The sequence below is a fragment of the Serinus canaria genome, chromosome 17, assembly GCF_022539315.1.
Source record: "Serinus canaria isolate serCan28SL12 chromosome 17, serCan2020, whole genome shotgun sequence".
NCBI classification, from domain to species: domain Eukaryota; kingdom Metazoa; phylum Chordata; class Aves; order Passeriformes; family Fringillidae; genus Serinus; species Serinus canaria.
In genome coordinates, this window is record NC_066330.1 from 8889740 (window position 1) to 8907683 (window position 17944).

General features: G+C 49.1%; 2 protein-coding genes across 2 annotated transcripts in view; both read right to left on the bottom strand.

Moving 5' to 3' along the window:
- LOC127060228 (voltage-dependent N-type calcium channel subunit alpha-1B-like) overlaps positions 1–8682 on the bottom strand; it is a 49036-nt gene extending 40354 nt beyond the window's left edge. Inside the window, exons 1-2 of the mRNA XM_050981144.1 lie at positions 8671–8682; positions 2773–2889 (exon numbers count right to left, since the gene is read on the bottom strand). Coding sequence (XP_050837101.1) covers positions 2773–2889; positions 8671–8682 — 129 coding nt within the window. The remainder of the gene's footprint in view (positions 1–2772; positions 2890–8670) is intronic.
- Positions 8683–10303: 1621 nt separating this feature from the next.
- Positions 10304–17944, bottom strand: part of LOC103819171 (voltage-dependent N-type calcium channel subunit alpha-1B) — a 91524-nt gene continuing 83883 nt past the window's right edge. Inside the window, exons 19-25 of the mRNA XM_050981029.1 lie at positions 16547–16707; positions 15377–15514; positions 14352–14553; positions 12605–12769; positions 11528–11638; positions 11277–11360; positions 10304–10405 (exon numbers count right to left, since the gene is read on the bottom strand). Coding sequence (XP_050836986.1) covers positions 10385–10405; positions 11277–11360; positions 11528–11638; positions 12605–12769; positions 14352–14553; positions 15377–15514; positions 16547–16707 — 882 coding nt within the window. The 3' untranslated portion in view covers positions 10304–10384. The remainder of the gene's footprint in view (positions 10406–11276; positions 11361–11527; positions 11639–12604; positions 12770–14351; positions 14554–15376; positions 15515–16546; positions 16708–17944) is intronic.

Consider the following 17944-nt stretch of genomic DNA (forward strand, 5'->3'; position numbering starts at 1 on the left):
CTGTGCCACCACCCTGACACACAGGGGTCAGGGCATGCTCTGACTCTGGCAGTGGGTTGTTTTCTTTATTTGTACTATTGCATTTTTATTCTTAGTTTCCCTAGTACAGACCTGTTATTCCTACTCCCATATCTTTGCCTGAGAGCCCCTTAATTTCCAAATTATAATAATTCAGAGGGAGGGGGTTTACATTTTCCATTTCAAGAGAGGCTCCTGCCTTCCTTAGCAAACACCTGGCTTTGCAAACCAAGACAGTCCTTCAGGTGTAGGAACTGGGAAGAGGATATGAAGAATTGTGGCAGCCCTCAGGAGACAACGCCCTGGAGCCAGGTATTCATTGATCACACAACAGTCAGGGCTTTCCAAGGGCTCTCTCTGTATCCTTGGAAGCAGCAAGCAGGGAAAACCCAATCCGAGGCTCGGCACTGAACGCTGGAGCTACCAGTAGGCACTGGCACTTTGTGTGCATAATTGTCTGAACATTAATTGTTAATGACCTAACTGGAAATTCAGTCTGTGCAAAAAAAAAAAAAAAAAAAAAAAAAAAAAAAAAAAAAAAAAAATCTCCATCCCAGAAATGAGTGCCTGCTCTGAAACAGGCCCAGTTTGGAATCCCAGGAGGACAAAAGGATTCTGAGTTTTAGCAAGAAATCAGTCAAGGCTGCAATGTAATTATGTCAACCAGGCTGAGAGTGACAGCTATTTTCTACTTGGGCTAAATGAATGGGTAATTAATGCCTCTTAATTAGTAATAGCTCAAAAACAGAGAAGTCTTGCCCTCGGGCCAGCCCCTGTGGTGCCTGGAGCAGGAGTTCTGCAGGCCAAGGGAGCAGGAATTGTAGAATCATGAAATATCCTGAGCTGGAAAAGACACCCAAGGATCATCAAGGGGCACCCCTGTCCCTGCCCAGCCCCCCACCAACCCCACCCTGGCATCCCTGGCAGCGCTGTCCAAAGGCTCCTGGAGCTCTGGCAGCCTCGGGGCCGTGCCCATTCCCTGGGGAGCCTGGGCAGTGCCAGCACCCTCTGGGGGAAGAACCTTGCCCTGAGCTCCAGCCTGAGCTGCCCTGGCCCAGCCCCAGCCGTGCCCTGGCTCCTGTCCCTGTCCCAGAGCAGAGATGGGAGCTGCCCCTCGGGAGGAGCTGCAGCCCCGGGGAGCTCTGCCCTCACTCTGCTCCAGCTGAACAATCCCAGAGCCCTCAGCTGCTCCTCACAGCCCCTCCAGACCCTTCCCCATCTCTGTTCCTCCTTTGGACACTCTCTCACAGCTTTTTCTTACTGAGGTGCCCAAAACTCCCCCAGCACAGGAGGTGAGGCCCAGCCCAGAGCAGAGCAGGACAATCCCATCCTTGGCCCGGCCGCCATTGCTGGGCCTGAGGCACCCCAGGGCAAAACGTGGAGGGAAACTGCGGAGATGGAACTGATGGACACCTCTGGTGGACACCTCTGCAGGAGGGACACAGCCTGAGAGCTCCAAGCCAGGGGGACAGACAGACAAACAGCTCCTCATGAAGCCCGGGAACGTCCTGGCTCCACGTCAGGGCCACACTCAGCACACAGGCTTTGGGAAGGGTCGGGATTGTCTGGAAAAGGCTGAGCCCCTTCTCCCAACATCCATCCCCTCTCTCCTGACTGGGAACACCTCACACCTGCAGACCCCTCAGAGGGCTGGGGCTCTGCACCCACAGCTCCCAGCCCATGAGTACTGGTGTGTCAGAGACCAGGATCACTGCCACAAATCCTGGTTCCACATGCTGTGTTCTCCTCCCTGCTCTGCAGAACCTGAGCAGCCCCAGGACCAGAGTTAAAGCATCAAACAATGAAAAATGGGCTGCAAACCAGCTGAGAGATGTAAAAATAACCAGCTTTGGGGCATGTGGGCTTTTCTTTAGATATCGAAAACAGCCAATTCAGCTGATTTTGTTTAGATCTAGAAAACACCTGAGGATTGGTGGAAGGACAGAGGTAAAGGAAACCAGGCAAAGCAACTGCCTCAACTTCACAACAAAACCTCAACAAAACCTCGTTATTTTTATCCTCCACGTCATCAAACCCAGGCCTGTGGCTCTACAGCTTCACAGTTTGTGTTACCAAAGCTCAAGGGGCTGGGTTTCACCTCTGCCAGATCCCACCACACCCAAATCCTCGGGCAGGTAATTTAGCCTTACACTCCTTGCAGGTGAAGAACAAGGCACTCATCAGCCAGGCCACTGCTTCCTTATGAAAATTCCTGAGCATCCAGACTTTGCCAGAGGGATTTTGGCAGTCAAGGGTAACCTGAGTGTTGAGCACTTGCTGGAGTATGCATGAGCAAGCAGCCCTTCAGCCTCCTCCTCCAAAATGCAGTGTTCAGGGGATGGTCAGTGCTAACCTGCTCTCTTTTCTGTAGAAAATTAATATTCCTGGAGCTGGGCAGTGCTCACCAGCTCATTTTTAGCAGAATTAATATTCCTAGGAGTGGTCAATATGAGCCAGTTCACTCTTAGCAGAATTAACATCCCTTGTTTTGCGAACCAGTTGAATTAACATTTAATATTCTTGGTGCTAGCCAGTTTGATTTTCTGCAGAATTAATATTCCTGTGGCTGGGCAGTGCTCACCAATCCTCTTTGGCTGAAGAATTCTTGAATTCTGAATTCCTGTAATTGCTCTGTAGAGTTGCAGAGAGGCTGTTCCAAGACAAGAGAAGCTCTTGGATCCTCACTGGAAGATGCTGTGCGTGCACCAAGCACAACCCTCTCCCCAGATCTCTCCCCACATTGCCAAGGCTCACCTTGAAGGACTGCACAAATGTCCAGAGCAGGATGCGGATGGTGTAGCCCTGGCGGAGGAGCTTGATGAGCCTGGCTGCCCGGAAGAGCCGCAGGAAGCTGAGGTTGATGAAGTTGTCCTGTGGAAAGTAAAGGTTTTGTGTCCTTCAGAAACGACCGCGATCCGAAACCACAGCCCGCAAAAAAGAAATTAAAATTACCAGCTTCACGATCTAAGCAGCAAATCGGCCACCAGAAAACCTTCCAAAAGAAACATTCGTCAGTGCAGATCACTCCACATGCAGCAAGAATGAGAAAACCCCTCTCCACAAGAGCCCTCCCCTCTGCTACTGGCTCAATGAGAGAAAAGGAAAAGGCCCTGTCATGCTGTCCTTGGAGGGCTGATTTGCTTAGAGCAAGGAATATTTTCTCCCCCTCAAGACTCAGGGAGAGGGGGATGGTGCCAGATTTTCATTTTGAAAAGGAATGAGTTGAAAGTCTTGGTCAGTCAGTTTCGACAGGGAATTGAACTTAAGCCAAGACACTGGCAAGGGACCAAGAAAGGCAATGTCCAGTGAAGATTCAAACATCCTTGGAAGAATGAGGATGTTTTCCAACCTGGAGGTTTCCAGTGTTTGTACAGCGTGCGACTGGACAGGTTTGCCAAGGAGAAACGGCACCAGAAGATTGTTTGGAAGATGGATCAAGGGCAGCGAGTCAATTGGGGAGGTGGAGCTTTCACCAGCAGGAAGATGCCTTAGGAACCTGCTGGTTTTTCAAATTCTCGTTAAATGTGTCTGCACAAGTGGATCAAAGAACTGCTGGAGGCAGGTTCTGATTTTCATTTGTTTTCTAGGATTTTCCCCACCCCTCACCCCATTTTTTTTTTCTTTCCTTCGGGGAAAAGAGGATTCTTGCCCCAACGAGCTAATCTAGAGAGGGTTCTTTCCAAAACAAAACATGCAAAAGCCAGATCCCTCTTGCCCTCCTATTTTAAGAAGATGAAAAAATATTCCCCTGTTCCATAATTCACTTTTTTGTGGATCTCTGATCACAGCCACTTATTTGACTGAGTGAGCTAAAGAGAGAAAACATCCCACTTTAAACTATTGAGCAGTGAAGCAGAAAATATAATCATAAGGAGCTCTGCTTGGTAAAGATGAGCAAAAATTTCCCTTGGATTATTGTTTTACCAGAAGTCACTTTGAACTGACCCACATTTCTTGCTCATTTGGCTACAGAGCTCATACTGAAATTGGGGGGCTTGTTGGATCTATGGATTCTTTCAATGCCAGCTCAGTTTTGGGGCCATTAGCATTGCATTCCACCAATCCCATCAAAGAGTTCCAGAACTCAAGTCTCAGGCATGCACTCGGTTTCTCTCAGGTTAAAAACACAAGCAGCTCAGAGTTAGGCACAGACCGAAAATCAGACTCGATCTTCAAATAAAGAGAAAAGAGAAAAGCACAGGAATGTTCAATGAAGGAGCAGACAACACTGAGCTCATTCAAGCCAGCAACAGAAGCCATCTCTGGCAGGCAAAGCACGAGCGAGGATTCCCCTGGGTTGGGCAGTAGAACAGGCACTGAAAATGTCCAGTTTGTCTCAGCATCAGCTGCAGGTTTATTTTCACAGCGCTTACCTGCCCTTCACAACAGTCCAGCTGCACTCACCTGAGCAGGGCAGGGCCAGGGAAGGGCCCTGGGGCAGAGCTGGGGCCCAGCTGGGTAATGGGGACCATCACTAACAGGGTTCTTCTTCCCACAGTGAGCCGGGCCCAGGGCAGGGCACAGGTTTAACCATGAGCCCTGGAACATCTCCCCAGCAGTGGGGACTGGATCAGCCCTCACGTGTAATGCTGGCAGCACTTGGGCCTGAAAGTCTGATTTTAACTTGAGAGCAATGCTCAAGCCAGATCTTTCCTGTGCACAATCCTTAGGCTCCAAGGAGGAGCAGGGGCACAGGATCCATCTCTGTGGGATCCTGTGGGATTTCCCTCTTCCCACATAACTGCAGCCCAGCAGCAGGAATGTTGTCCTACTCAGGCTTTGCTAAAACCTCATCAGCCCAGCTGCCAGGATGTTTAACACCTGCTTTGGGCTGGGCTCCCTGCAAGCTGAGCTAGCCCAGTGCTACCATGGAAAAGGGGTAGAAATGGGAAAAGGGTTCAAGATGTGCAGTTATGTCTGTGACTCCCCCGTTCCCTGGGATTTAGATGGACAAACAGTCCACAGATTTATTTTTTTTCCCACATTCCCTATTTAACTCTGGCATTGCCACTTCCTAGAGAGCAGTGAAAGCCTTGGCTCCATGTAGAGCCACTCCCAACCCAGGAAAATCCCCTCCCACCACCGACAGACACCCTGGGATATTGGAAGGGCCGTTCTCAGCACTGCCCGGAGAGAGAGAGGCCAGTTCCCCACACTGGTGGGGGCTGCAAGGGCTCCACGTGTGTGTGGCACCCTCAGCACCCCACAGACCAAACCCATCCTCCCACACCTCAACTCTCCAGGCAGGAATTGGGATGGCATGCAGCCAGAGGGGAAACTCCACATTGCTGTATTTCTCAGGTAAAACAGTTTTTAGCATCACTTCTCCTCCCACTGAGCCACCTCTGTGCCATGCACAGATCTGATATCTGGGTTATCAAAGTCATCCTTTCCAAGCTTTTTTTCTTTTTCTTTCCTGTTGCACAGATGCTCATGGTGCTCACAGGCACCAGAGCTTTAGGATTTTATCATCCATCTAAGAAATAATAAATTAGGTTTGGAAAATAATTTCCACCTGGCCTGTCACTATTTTCCTGGAAAAGGAAGGGCTGGTATTGAAGGGAACCTGGGACTCTGGGCATGGCCAGACACTGCTGCCACTTCCCACAAGAGGAGATGGGCCATGCATCCCTCTGGGAAGAAAACTGCAAAGAGTGGGGAAACGGAGAATAAACACCACTGACCAGGAGCTGCCCTTGAAGGCTGTCCCACCATGGGAGCCTGCTCTGTTACCCCTTCTTAGGTTGTTTCATGGAATCCCAGAAAGTTTTGGGTTGGAAGAAACCTTAAAGCCCATCCAGTGCAACCCCTGCCATGGCAGGGACACCTCCCACTGTCCCAGGCTGCTCCCAGCCCTATCCAGCCTGGCCTTGGGCACTGCCAGGGATCCAGGGGCAGCCCCAGCTGCTCTGGGCACCCTGTGCCAGGGCCTGCCCACCCTGCCAGGGAACAATTCCTAATTCCCAATCTCCCATCCATCCCTGCCCTCTGGCAGTGGGAGCCATTCCCTGTGTCCTGTCCCTCCATCCCTTGTCCCAGACCCTCTCCAGCTCTCCTGGAGCCCCTTCAGGCCCAGCAAGGGGCTCTGAGCTCTCCCTGGAGCTCTCCAGGGTGAGCACTCTCAGCTCTCCCAGTCTGGCTGCAGAGCAGAGGGGCTCCAGCCCTTGGAGCAGCTCCATGGCCTCCTCTGGATCTCTCCAGGATCTCCATGTCCTGCTTCTTTTGGGGGCTCAGAGTTTTCCATGCTGAAAATCAGGAAAGCCATGAAGAGCAGGGCACAGGCACTGCCTGGATCTGTGTACCAGTGCCTCAGCAGCACAGAGGTTTCCTGCCCAGCACAGGAGCTGCTCCCTCTGTCCACAGGGTTGCAGAAGGAGCTGCAGGAAGAGGCATCTGACCAAGCCAAGAATGGGATCACTCAGGAAGCTTTAGGACTTCTCTTCATTTGGCATCAATAAAAAGCAACTTATTAGTAATTATTTAATTAAGGAATTACTGATGAGGAAATAGCTGAGTTGCCATGTAAATGTCCATGGTATTGCCAGCACTGAAGTTTTCCTGAATCTTGCACAAGGTCTTGGCTTCATCTGGAGCTTGGGGAATCCACTGCTGATTTTAAGAGGCTGAAGATTTTTGCCACCCTCGTCTGTGTCTCGGGGACTCTGCCTTTGGAGGGACTTCCTAGCAGTCCTTCCATCCTGAGTCAGGAATGCTGGAAAAATTATTTTGTGTACAATGCCCAGAACTCTCCTCATTTCCTACTTGACAGAATCAGAAAATGTCCTGAGCTGAAAGGGACTGAAGGGATCATTCAGTGCCACCCCTGGCCCTGCCCAGACCCGCACCAACCCCACCCTGGCATCCCTGGCAGTGCTGTCCAAAGGCTCCTGGAGCTCTGGCAGCCTCGGGGCCATGCCCATTCCCTGGGGAGCCTGGGCAGTGCCAGCACCCTCTGGGGGAAGAACCTTGCCCTGAGCTCCAGCCTGAGCTGCCCTGGCCCAGCCCCAGCCGTGCCCTGGCTCCTGTCCCTGTCCCAGAGCAGAGATGGGAGCTGCCCCTCGGGAGGAGCTGCAGCCCCGGGGAGCTCTGCCCTCGGCTCCTCCTCTCCAGGACTCCTCTCAGCTCTGCTGCTCCTGCTGTGTCACTGCAGCAGCTCCAGAGGACAATGAGGTGCTCCAAAGTCCTCACCTGGATGCCAAGTGGTCAAAGGAGCCTGGACCTGTCTCTATGAAATAACCCCAATCCTAACAAAGTGCAGGATGAGCTTTTCAATCTTTGACCAGTAACAGGGACAGCAGCCAAAATTTAGCAAACTGATTTTTCCCCAATATATTTTTATGTTCACAGCTAATGCCAGAGCCCTTTTCTGTGCTGCCTGGGCCAGGTGTGCAGCAGACAAAGTCTCCAAATTTATCCTGAGTGCTCCCACACATCTGGAAGGGATCCAGCACCATGGAGGATTCCCTTCTTGGCTTGCACTGGGTAAGCTTTGAACTTACACATTATCTTTTTCTCTGCTGCATGCCAGCAGAAAATTCCCCCCAGGACCCTCCATGAACATGCATGGAGCTTCTATGCAGCCTGGAAATAAAAATTCACCCTGATTTCTTTCTTAACAGCAACTGTGCAACAGGAGAGGTGGATGTTCACAGATCCAAGAGCTGGTGTCAGGTGGCTGAGCAAGGATTTTTGAGAAGTTTCTGGTCTCATAGCCAAAACAATTAAGAATGGAAATATATATATATATATTTCTGATTGCATTTTCCTTTATGGATTCTCTTTTGTTTAATTGGTGATTTTCAAAGATAAAGGTCAATGTTTCTGAAGGCATTTTTGGAATAAATTTGCACTTTGGCACTGAATTCCCAGTGGGATCTGGTTCCTGGTACTTTTCAGCTCTGCTCATAACATGATTTATTCATTTTACTTGGGGTTTTGGGCTTGCATCCATTTTGGGTTTGATTCTGTGTTCACTGTGGAAAATGGGTTCTTTGGGTTGGTGTCACAGAGAATTTTCAAATTTAAGATCCTTCTTTCCCATCATTTTTGATTTGAGGGAAGCAAGTCTGCCATTACCCCAATAATATTTCTGCCTTACAATACATGGGTTAAACCCCCTGTAAGGCTGTCAGGGGCTTCCTTCAGCAGAAAGCTCCATCCTCTCATCCTAAAAGAAGCCAAACCCACTTAGAGAGAGCTGAATTTGGTACCACCACCTCCAGACCCCAGCGTTTCCAGGTGCAGAACATCCTTCCCTGGCCATCTCCTCCCATTGCCCACGGAAATAAAGCAAGTGGCAGTGTCCCCTTGGCACAGGGGTGGCACAGGGAGCAGGGATGGGCTATTGGCAACTGCTCAGGTCACCAATGAGCCCAGGGAGAGAGGTGCAGGGCAGAAGCCACTTTGGGGCACGCTGCAGTGAGGCTTTTCCACCAGTGCAATCAGAACTCTCATTAAAAAAAAAAAAAAAACAAACCAAAAACATATTAAAATCAAAGAAAAACAAGAGAAAATCAAAGCAGAGAATTTAAAGAATTGTTTAAATTCAATGAAACCAACCGTGTCCTATATGTGATGTTGTCATGGATGGATATTTGCAAGATTATTTACAAAGTTTTATATTTTTTTTTGAGCAGCAGGTGCACAACATACAGACGGAGACATGGTTTTCGCATTGTATGTTGATTGGATGGCGTGATTCAGCAGGTAGATAAGGAAAATAAGGAACAAAAACAGGAAACAAAAGAGAAAATGAGTAATCAGGACAAGCAAAAAGGAAACTCTGAAAAATTTCACTGGAAAAAAACCGTTGGGCTATCGGGGGAGGTGTTATTTTATGGGAACTCCAGAAATAAAAAATGCTTCGAACCAAAAGAGATTCGGAGGTCCTTGAGGTAACACAGACAGTGCAGTTGTTATTTGCATTTCACTTTGTAATGCAAATTTGGAGACAATTCACAAACACTTCTCAGGATGGTTTTTTATATTTCCAGGCATAGAAATAGATGTCAGTTTGCTAAACACCCACTCGGCCTCCCAAGGCCGACTGTGTCCACAAGGACACCTTTTCCTTCATCCCACCTCTTCTCCCTCATTTACTGAGGGTAAAAAAAACTGACATTCATGCTTTTGCCTGAAGAAATAAAAAAATAGATATTCCACTACAATCACAAGGTAAATTATATGTGACATGACCAGGAAAACTAAAACAAAGTAATTAATCCACACATTTCTTTTCCTTTTGTCTTTACTTCTCAGAGGGTTAAAGGTACCAAACAAGGCTGGTGGAAGCAAAGTCTCTCAAGGTGAGGCCACCCAGGATTATTTACCTTTGGAGAACACTTCTAGCTGGAAAATATGGAGGAAAACAGTGCTGTGGCAAGTATTTGTGAGCCTGAGCTCAGTGTCACCTAGGAAACATCTCCTGGGGAGGGTGCTGGGACAGGGACAGTTGCAGGCTGGCAGTCAAGGTCACTTTGTGGCTGTCACCTGGACATCCCAGCTGAGGAAACTCCATGGGAATGGCTGCCAGGAGGGCTGGAGGGACTGAAGGGGCTGCCCCAAGCTCTGCCCAGCTGAGAATGGGAGGCTGGAGCTGAGGAAGGCACATGGAGAAAGGGCCATTCCCTGCTGGGGACACAGCTGTGGGACTGGTGATCCAAGAGCTCTTCTCCTCTCTGCTTATTCCCTGCTCCAGGAGAGTGCCCTGAGGTGAGGAAGGTGAGGTGGGGCTGGTTCAGCAGCAGCTGAGTGGATGCTCATCCCCAGTCTTTATTTCCTGCTCTGCCCTACCTGGAATTGCAAGTCAGTTTTTCAAGAACCTGACTTTGCAAATGTCCCATTAACTGAGCAGGGAAGGGCAGCACTGTGGCTGCTCCTTGCCTGTGAAATAGCTCCAAAATTGAGGATTTTAGCAGCATGTGGGCTTGGTGTTGAGAAGCAGAAACCTTCCTGAAGGAGAAGACACCAGTCTGGGAGCAACCAGAGGCTCCCTTACCCTGTGGGAGCTGTCAGTGCTGCTTCCTCCCAGGAAAAGTGGCCAAAGTGGGGCTGGTAAAGCTTCAGTCTGTCTTGGCTGACTTTTCACAAATTTTCAAACCATAGCAAAAGTTTGGGTGCCCTTGGCAAGAAAACACATCCCAAGGCAGAGGGAGTGGGGACAAGCACCCTGTGCCTTCCCACAGCACTCAGAGAGGGTGAGCTGAGTAAACTTCAGCCTGGCTGCACTGAAAACAAAATCCAAAGCCTACAACACAGGATTCACCAGCAGATAAATGAACACCATTTGTATGGGGAGGAAAACCTGGGGGGTTGAGTGTTATTTTGTGCCAAGGAGGTTAAATAAAAATGCATTTGTTAGAAACAGTCACATGGTCTTCACCACCACCTGTAAAGGAATGTGGGGAGCACAGTTGTGAGCACACACAAAACAGATCTACAGGCAAACCCCTGGGACTGAGTGTGAGAGTCTGTCCAAAAAAAGTTATGGTCAAGTTCAAATTCATTACACTCTTGATACATCATCAGCTACAACATGCACTGGGAGAGGAGAGGAGCAATTTATCCATCAGGTATTATCAGACTGTCAGGGACTGAGACAGACATTGGCTGCCCTTATGGAAAAATCCTTCAGAATTTAATGATGAGTCTGGCCACTTTGTGAGATGTACAAGGCTTGTTAGCAGGGAGACAGCAGCCCTTGTAGAGCTGCCCAGAAATCCTCTGTGAAAGCTGTTTGTTTATTCATTGCCCCACAGAGCTTTTGTGACAGGAACATTCCCTCAGTCCAGACTCTTCACCTCTTCCCCATCCTTGTGTCCCTGTCACTTCCCTTCACCCTCACCCTGCCCCGTGACCCACACTGGGCAAGAATCCCAAGGGCCAGACATGTGCCCTGAAAAAAAACTCCCACATTAACACAGCAGAATCCCTTTGGTCTTTTCCCTCTCTAAATTCAGCAGGATTTTTCCATGAACAGGCAGAAAAGGCCTGGGATAGAGTATTTTGCTGCAGGAGAGAGGGAGCTGCTTCCTGGCAGAGTCATGAGCACTGTGCTTCTCATCAGAGCCTTCCCTCTTTGGGGCACACAGCTGTGCTCAGCTCCATGGAAAAGCAGAGCTCATGGAACAGGGTCAGCCAAGGCCATCCTGACTCCCAGAGGCAGCTCCAGGGAATAAGGCTGGTAGGGAGAAGGGTCAGTGTCTTGACAGGGCACAGCTTTGTTTATAAATGAAATAAATTGAGCAAACTGTACTTACCGCAATCTCTGTTACTAAAATATCAGTAATACTTCCCAACACTGTTACAAAATCAAAGACATTCCAGGCATCTCGGAAATAATTCTGCCAAATAGAACACAAGGGGAATAGAGGGATCCAGGGGTTATTTTTTTTTTTGCCAGCACAGGTTCAGGGAGTTTTTTGTTTGTTTGTTTTTAAACGCGCATCACGAAATTCAAGCATTTCATTGAGATAGGAAGGAGGTGGAAGGGAAGGAGGAAGGCACCTACCAGCACACCAAAGGCAATGATCTTCAGCACACATTCCATGGAAAACATGGATGTAAACACAATATTCAGGCATTTCAGCATTTCTTCATATGCTTCTGGAGCATCATAGAACTAAAGTGGGATGGAAGAAAGGCTCTTACTGGAAGATCACTGACTCCCCAGCTGATCCCTGCTCATTTTAGTCAGGATTCTGTGCTCACTTTAAGTGGGATTTGGGGTTACAACACAATTATTCCTGTCCCTCTTGCTCCATCCTGTACTGAGGGGGCAGCTAGAATATCCCCAGCAGTGAAGACTTGCTGAGGGACATCCTCCTGTAGGCACAGCTCGGACCAGGAGGTAGGAAGGGCATTTTCCAACCCAGAGGACAAGTGCAGAACTGTTTCTTCCACTAATATGGGGACCCCTTGACTGTAAAGATACTCTAAGACAGGCATGGGATAGGAAGGGACATATCCACCTGTGTCTCTTCCCCCACTCTCCCAAGAGCCTGATACTGTTCCAAGATTGAGTAATTTCACAGAATGATAGAATGGCTTGGGTTGGAAGGGACCTTAAACATCATCTAGTCCCACCCCCTGCCATGGCAGGGACACCTCCCACTGTCCCAGGCTGCTCCAAGCCCCATCCAGCCTGGCCTTGGGCACTGCCAGGGATCCAGGGGCAGCCCCAGCTGCTCTGGGCACCCTGTGCCAGGGCCTGCCCACCTCCCAGGGAACAATTCCTTCCCAATATCCCATCTAAACCTACTCTGTTTCAGCTTGAATTTTCATGGCCTGTCTGGACTTTGAGCAGCCCCAAGACCCTGCTCTGCAGGAGAAAGCTCAGGCTGGGCCTGGAGATCAGGACCTGCAGATCCCAGTTCCCATCCCATGGTCACACACCAAAGGGGCTGAGCCCAACCATCACTCTGCAGGGAACCCCATGGTGGGATCTCATCCCAGCTAATCCACCTCCCTCGGGGGCCAATGGAATCCCACCAGGCACACAGGGAGTGGGGGCTGCTCTGCTGAGTCAGGCTGAGAGTCTCTCCAGCCAACAGCCCAAAATTCCAAGATTCAGGAAGATCCCACTCACCTTCATCATGAGGACGATGGTGTTGAGAGCAATCATGACCATGATAAAGTACTCAAAGGGAGGGGACACCACGAATTTCCACATCTTGTACTGGAAGGATTGCTTGTTCTGAGGCATGTAGCGGGTCAGGGGCTTGGCACTTATGGCAAAGTCTATGCAGGCCCTCTACAAAACAAAAAGGGGATGAAAAGGTGCCACAAAAAGGGCTGGAAGTCTTTATCCATCAGGATGTGGTTGGGAGAGTGAGCAGAGCATTTATACCAAGTGAGTGCTGGCTGTTCCTATAAAATGCAGCACAGGATCCCCAAATCCTGATCCATTCTCCTGCAATATTTACCCTAGAACTTTCCCATGCCCCTTGCAGTCCGACCACATTCCATTAGAGCCCAGCTCCTCCGTGGTCCTGATCCCTTCCCACTTCTAAAAACACTTCCAGTTCCTCCTGATGGGCGATTATAGGAACCAGAGGATTGGTAAAGATGTTATCTGTGGTTTTTAAAAAGTATTGTGGAACTTGGGTGTGTCTTCATACACAGCAACACCCAAAGAGCTCGGAATGTTTCATAAAATGAGAACTGAATTTACCAATAAATTACCCACCAGAAGCACTTGGGGGAACTCTCAGAGATCCCCTTCACTGGCTATTTCTGTTCACTTTATTATATGAATATAAAACTGATAAAAATTGCTTTCTACAAGAGGTTTTGATTCTGGAGCATTTTCTCAACTTGAATTTACATAAGAATTGCAAGTCTGAAATCACTTTCCGCTCAGTTGGAAAATAACATGGGTAAAGCTCTCTAAATTTATGCTTTATTTTGGACTTTTTATTCATTTAGACAAACAAGGAACTAGTTAAAAATCACTTAAAAATTCATCTCTTTTCATCAAAAATCAGGTTCCAGTTTCAAAATATATGAAAAGAGATGGTTCTTCCCAAAAGAGGTCATTGAGGCTGTGGGACCCTGGAAGAAGGATGCTGCAGATGCTAAAAATCTGCTTGGATTGAGAAGGAAACTGGATACACCCATGGCAGGAAGATACACAGATGCCAGTAGCTAAAGAAAAACCAGCTCAGGAGGTCCCTGAGTGGAAAACAATGGTGTTTTTGGGGGCTTTAAAGTAAAACCTCACAGCTTTTTCTGCCTTGGTCTTACACTCTTCTCAAGGCATCTCCTTTTGGCTGCTGTCAAAAATTCCAGCCAGGCACAAAACCAGCCTGGAGAGAGGAGTTTTCCTCTGGGCAGCCACAGCAGTTGAACCTCAGTTTGGTTTCTGAGATCTGCCCACAAGGTTTGCCTCCTTCTACCCTCCACACTCGAGCAAACATAAAATCATGGAATGGTTTGGGCTGGAAAGGACCTTAAAGCCCATCCAGTGTCACCCCTGCCATGGCAGGGACACCTTCCACTACCCCAGGCTGCTCCAAGCCCCAGTGTCCAGCCTGGCCTGGGACACTCCCAGGGATGGGGCAGCTTCTGCCAGGGCCTCCCCATCCTTACTCTGGTGTGGTCCAGGGGGATGTGTGACAGTGGTTCCCAACAGGAAGCACCTAGGGACTCTCCCTGGGGTTTATTTTACGCAGAAGCTGAAACAGCCACTCATTTCTTTGGTCTCTACACCACACACCCTCCAATAACCACTGCTCTCCAGTGCCCCCAGCACAGGGGGAACGGGGAGTATCCACCAGTACCCAGGGGCTCTAAGCCCCTGGAACACCAACTCTGGAGTCAGAAGAGGTGGGTACCTCGTTTTTCTCGAGGCTGCACTCTGACATCACTTTATCTCCTTGCTCCTGGAAGGTGATGATGATTAACGCCACAAAGATGTTGACAAAGAAAAAAGGGAAGACAACAAAATACACCACGTAAAAGATGGACATTTCCATCCTGTAGCCAGGGCTGGGCCCCTGCTCCTCGTAGGTGGCATCCACTGAGTGCTTCAGCACACTGCAAGCAAATGCAAAGAGAGAGGAAAGGTCAACACAATCCCTGGGAAGCACCAAGGACCCCCTGAGAATCACTCCCTGGCCTTCACTCACGTGCAGGGTTTTCCACATATGCTCAGGAAAAGCTTGCTCCCATCCACGAGGCTGGGAAGAAGTTTTTCTTTGAGGATATTTTTAGGGAAACCCTTTGTTCTCACCATTCTGCAGAATGGTGGAGATTTGCTGTGCCCAGATCCACTGATCCCCCCTGATCTCCCAAAGGCGAGAGGATCCAGCTGGATCTGGCTTCTCTTCTCTGCTCAACAGGGATGGAGTAAGGGTAGGAAAAGAGAGGTGACATCCAAGTAGGGGAACACAGTGAGGGACTGGAAAAGGGAGGCTGATGCTGTTTTAGTCTTTATTTTATGAAAGAGTTGAATGTGGAGGCAGAGAAGCCCTGGCCACACACTGCACTCCACGTGTGCCAAAATAAAGTCATGGGCTGAACAGGAAATGTCACTTGTCACGCCCAGCAGACCTTCAGCAGAGCTCACAACACTTTTTCCCCTTCGTTTTCTACCATTTCCATTATCAGTTTTACCCCTGACAAAGGTGTGTGAGTCCAAAAGCCTGAAGCAAGAACTGAAAACTTTCTGAGCATCCCTGTGCAAGCTCAGGAGAGCACCAAGAAAAGTGCAGAGCTCTGCCCGCTGGTTCACCCAATAATCACACAGAACTTAGCTGATAAAAGACTTTTCTCATTTCCCAGGTCACCTGCTGTCCCTCAGAGCTTTGGGGACCTGCTTTACCTGCACCATCAGCCCCTGCCAGTGCCATGTACTCACGTTGGCCACCCTTCCCCTGTGGACACGGTGAAGAGTGTGAGCAGAGCCCAGAGCACGTTGTCATAGTGGAACTCGTATTTTTTCCATTCCCTGGGCTGTGCCTCCACCTCATTTTTTTCATAATCGAGGTACTGACCCCTAGGAAAAAGAGATTTGGAGCCAATGAGAGAATTAAAGCAGATCAGGCATTTCTTAGCCCTCAGGAGTGTTGGAAAGCCCCAGCAGCACAGTCTGGACTGTGCTGTGGGTTAATGACAAAGGGACTCCCTCAAAGTCCATGACAGAAGTAAAAGCCAATTTTTGAGCCAGTTCTAGCCATGGGAACTGGACCTGAGATCTCAAAATGAGAGTTTTTAATCATTCATTCATTAGGCAAAGCCAGCTATGAACACCATGCCTGCCCCTCAAATGTCTGCCCCCACAGGAAACTTCTGCTTGATGGGGAAACATCTCTGGCTCCTACTCCAGGGTTGGATCTAATTCCTAAATGTATCCCACTTTGAGGGGCCTGGCACGTGGAGAACCCTCTCCAACCTACCCTACTCTGTAATTTCACATTCCTTTCCATAATTTAGCTGCATTTTTCCAAAGAAGAACTGCACTGAGAGCCCCTAGGACCCCACCAGGGACGAGCCCTGCAGGTGCCAGGCAGCAGGAAAGGGATGGGCAGAGCAGGACAGTGCTGAGGAGGTGCTTTGGGTGCCAAGAAAAAAGCTAATGAGATGCACAACACACCTTGCCAGCCTGCTGGGAAGGACAAAGCATGACAGGGCTTTTAAGATATTCACATCCTGTCCCTCTCCTCGCTAATTAGTAGCTCTTTAACATCCCACACTTCTGATTATTTATTCAGTGTGCTTTTCTAATTCATAAGAGCTCTAAGAATGGAGGCAACAGGTGGAAAGAGGAGTCACACTCTCACAATCCCTTCTCAAACATCACACTCAGCTCTCCCAGGAAAAAAGCTGCCTCCCCTGTATCCTGAAGATCAGAGCCAGGAATGACAGAGCTGATGAAGAAAAAGAAAGGAAAATTCACCTCCAGGGTACCTGTGATGAATTATTGCTCTTATTTACAGGAGACTCTTCCCACTCAGCAAACCCCTGCCTTTGGGCCAGCCTGGGGAGCTGGAGGAAGCTGCTCCCTGCCATTCCCTGCTCCCAGCTGTACCTGCAGTCCTTCTCCAGCTCCTTGGACTCGTCCGTGCAGTAGAAGAAGCGGCCCTTGAAGAGCTGCACGGCGATGACGGCGAAGATGAACATGAAGAGCATGTAAACAATGAGGATATTGAGGACGTTCTTCAGGGAGTTCACCACGCAGTCAAAGACAGCCTGGGGGGGCAGGGGGACAAGGTCAAGGGGTGGGAAGAAAGGAAAAGTTCATCCAAAATCTTAGCACCACCATTTAACCACACTCAGGGAATCACAGAAGGGCTTGGGCTGGAAGGGACCTCAAAGATCATCTCATTCCCACCACCCACTGTCCCAGGCTGCTCCAAGCCCCATCCAGCCTGGCCTTGGGCACTGCCAGAGATCCAGGGGCAGCCACAGCTGCTCTGGGCACCCTGTGCCAGGGCCTGCCCACCCTCAGAGGGAAGAATTCCTTCCCAATACCCCACCTAAATCTCTTTTATTACCCATCCCACCACCCATGGATGCTTCAATGGATTTTTGCTTCCCAAACACTTCCCAAAGCTGTGAGAAATAACTCCAGCTTCCTTCATCTCCTGCTTTATCCACAACTTTGGCTGTGCCAGTGAACCTCCTGATGCTGCTCATAACATTTATAAAGACAATCACAGCTTGTCAAGACAATATGAGTCCTGAGCAAACATTTCATTATAAAATGAAAATTGCACTGGTTTTGATTTTAATTCCAGTGGTTGGATAAAAACTGTTGGAATAATAAGGAAAAAAATACCAGAAACAAAACAACCAGATGCTTTGAATAAATATTTTTCTAAAGAGCTGTCTGTCAAAATGAGGTGTGACTAATGTAGTCAGCATGTGCCCTCCCAAGCTCCCTGCAAAGAACTCCTCAAATCCATTTCCTACGTGGGTATGAGGCCCTGATTCATTACAAGTAATTTGCAGTTTCATTTTAGTCAGAAGTTTGTCATAATACCAGAAACTGAGCAGTCCCTGCCCAAGCACAGGGTTTGTACAATCCTGCTTCTGTTCCTCTGAATGGAAGTGAATCATTCACAGAATTACTCCTGATGCAACTGTCTTAGGTTGCAAATGTGAGACCTGGCTGGAGGTGTATTCTATTGTTATCTTCTGTTAATGGGTGAGCCCTTAAAACCAGGTGGGGCAGTTTTATCTCTTCCAGGACCCACCCTCCCTCTAGGAGGGAGGGGAGGAATCTGTTGTCAATGGGCCAGGGAGTGTCCCTGCATGGCTGATCAAATTCCAGCATCCCATGGGGAGATGCTCCGCCCAGGGGAGGAGCCAAGCATTCCTACCTGGATCCAATCTGCCCTGGGAACAGCCCAGCAGCCTTTGCCCACTGCATTCCCAGAGGAGCAGCTTTCTGCTGCCCTGCATTCCCAGAGGGAGAGCAGGCCCA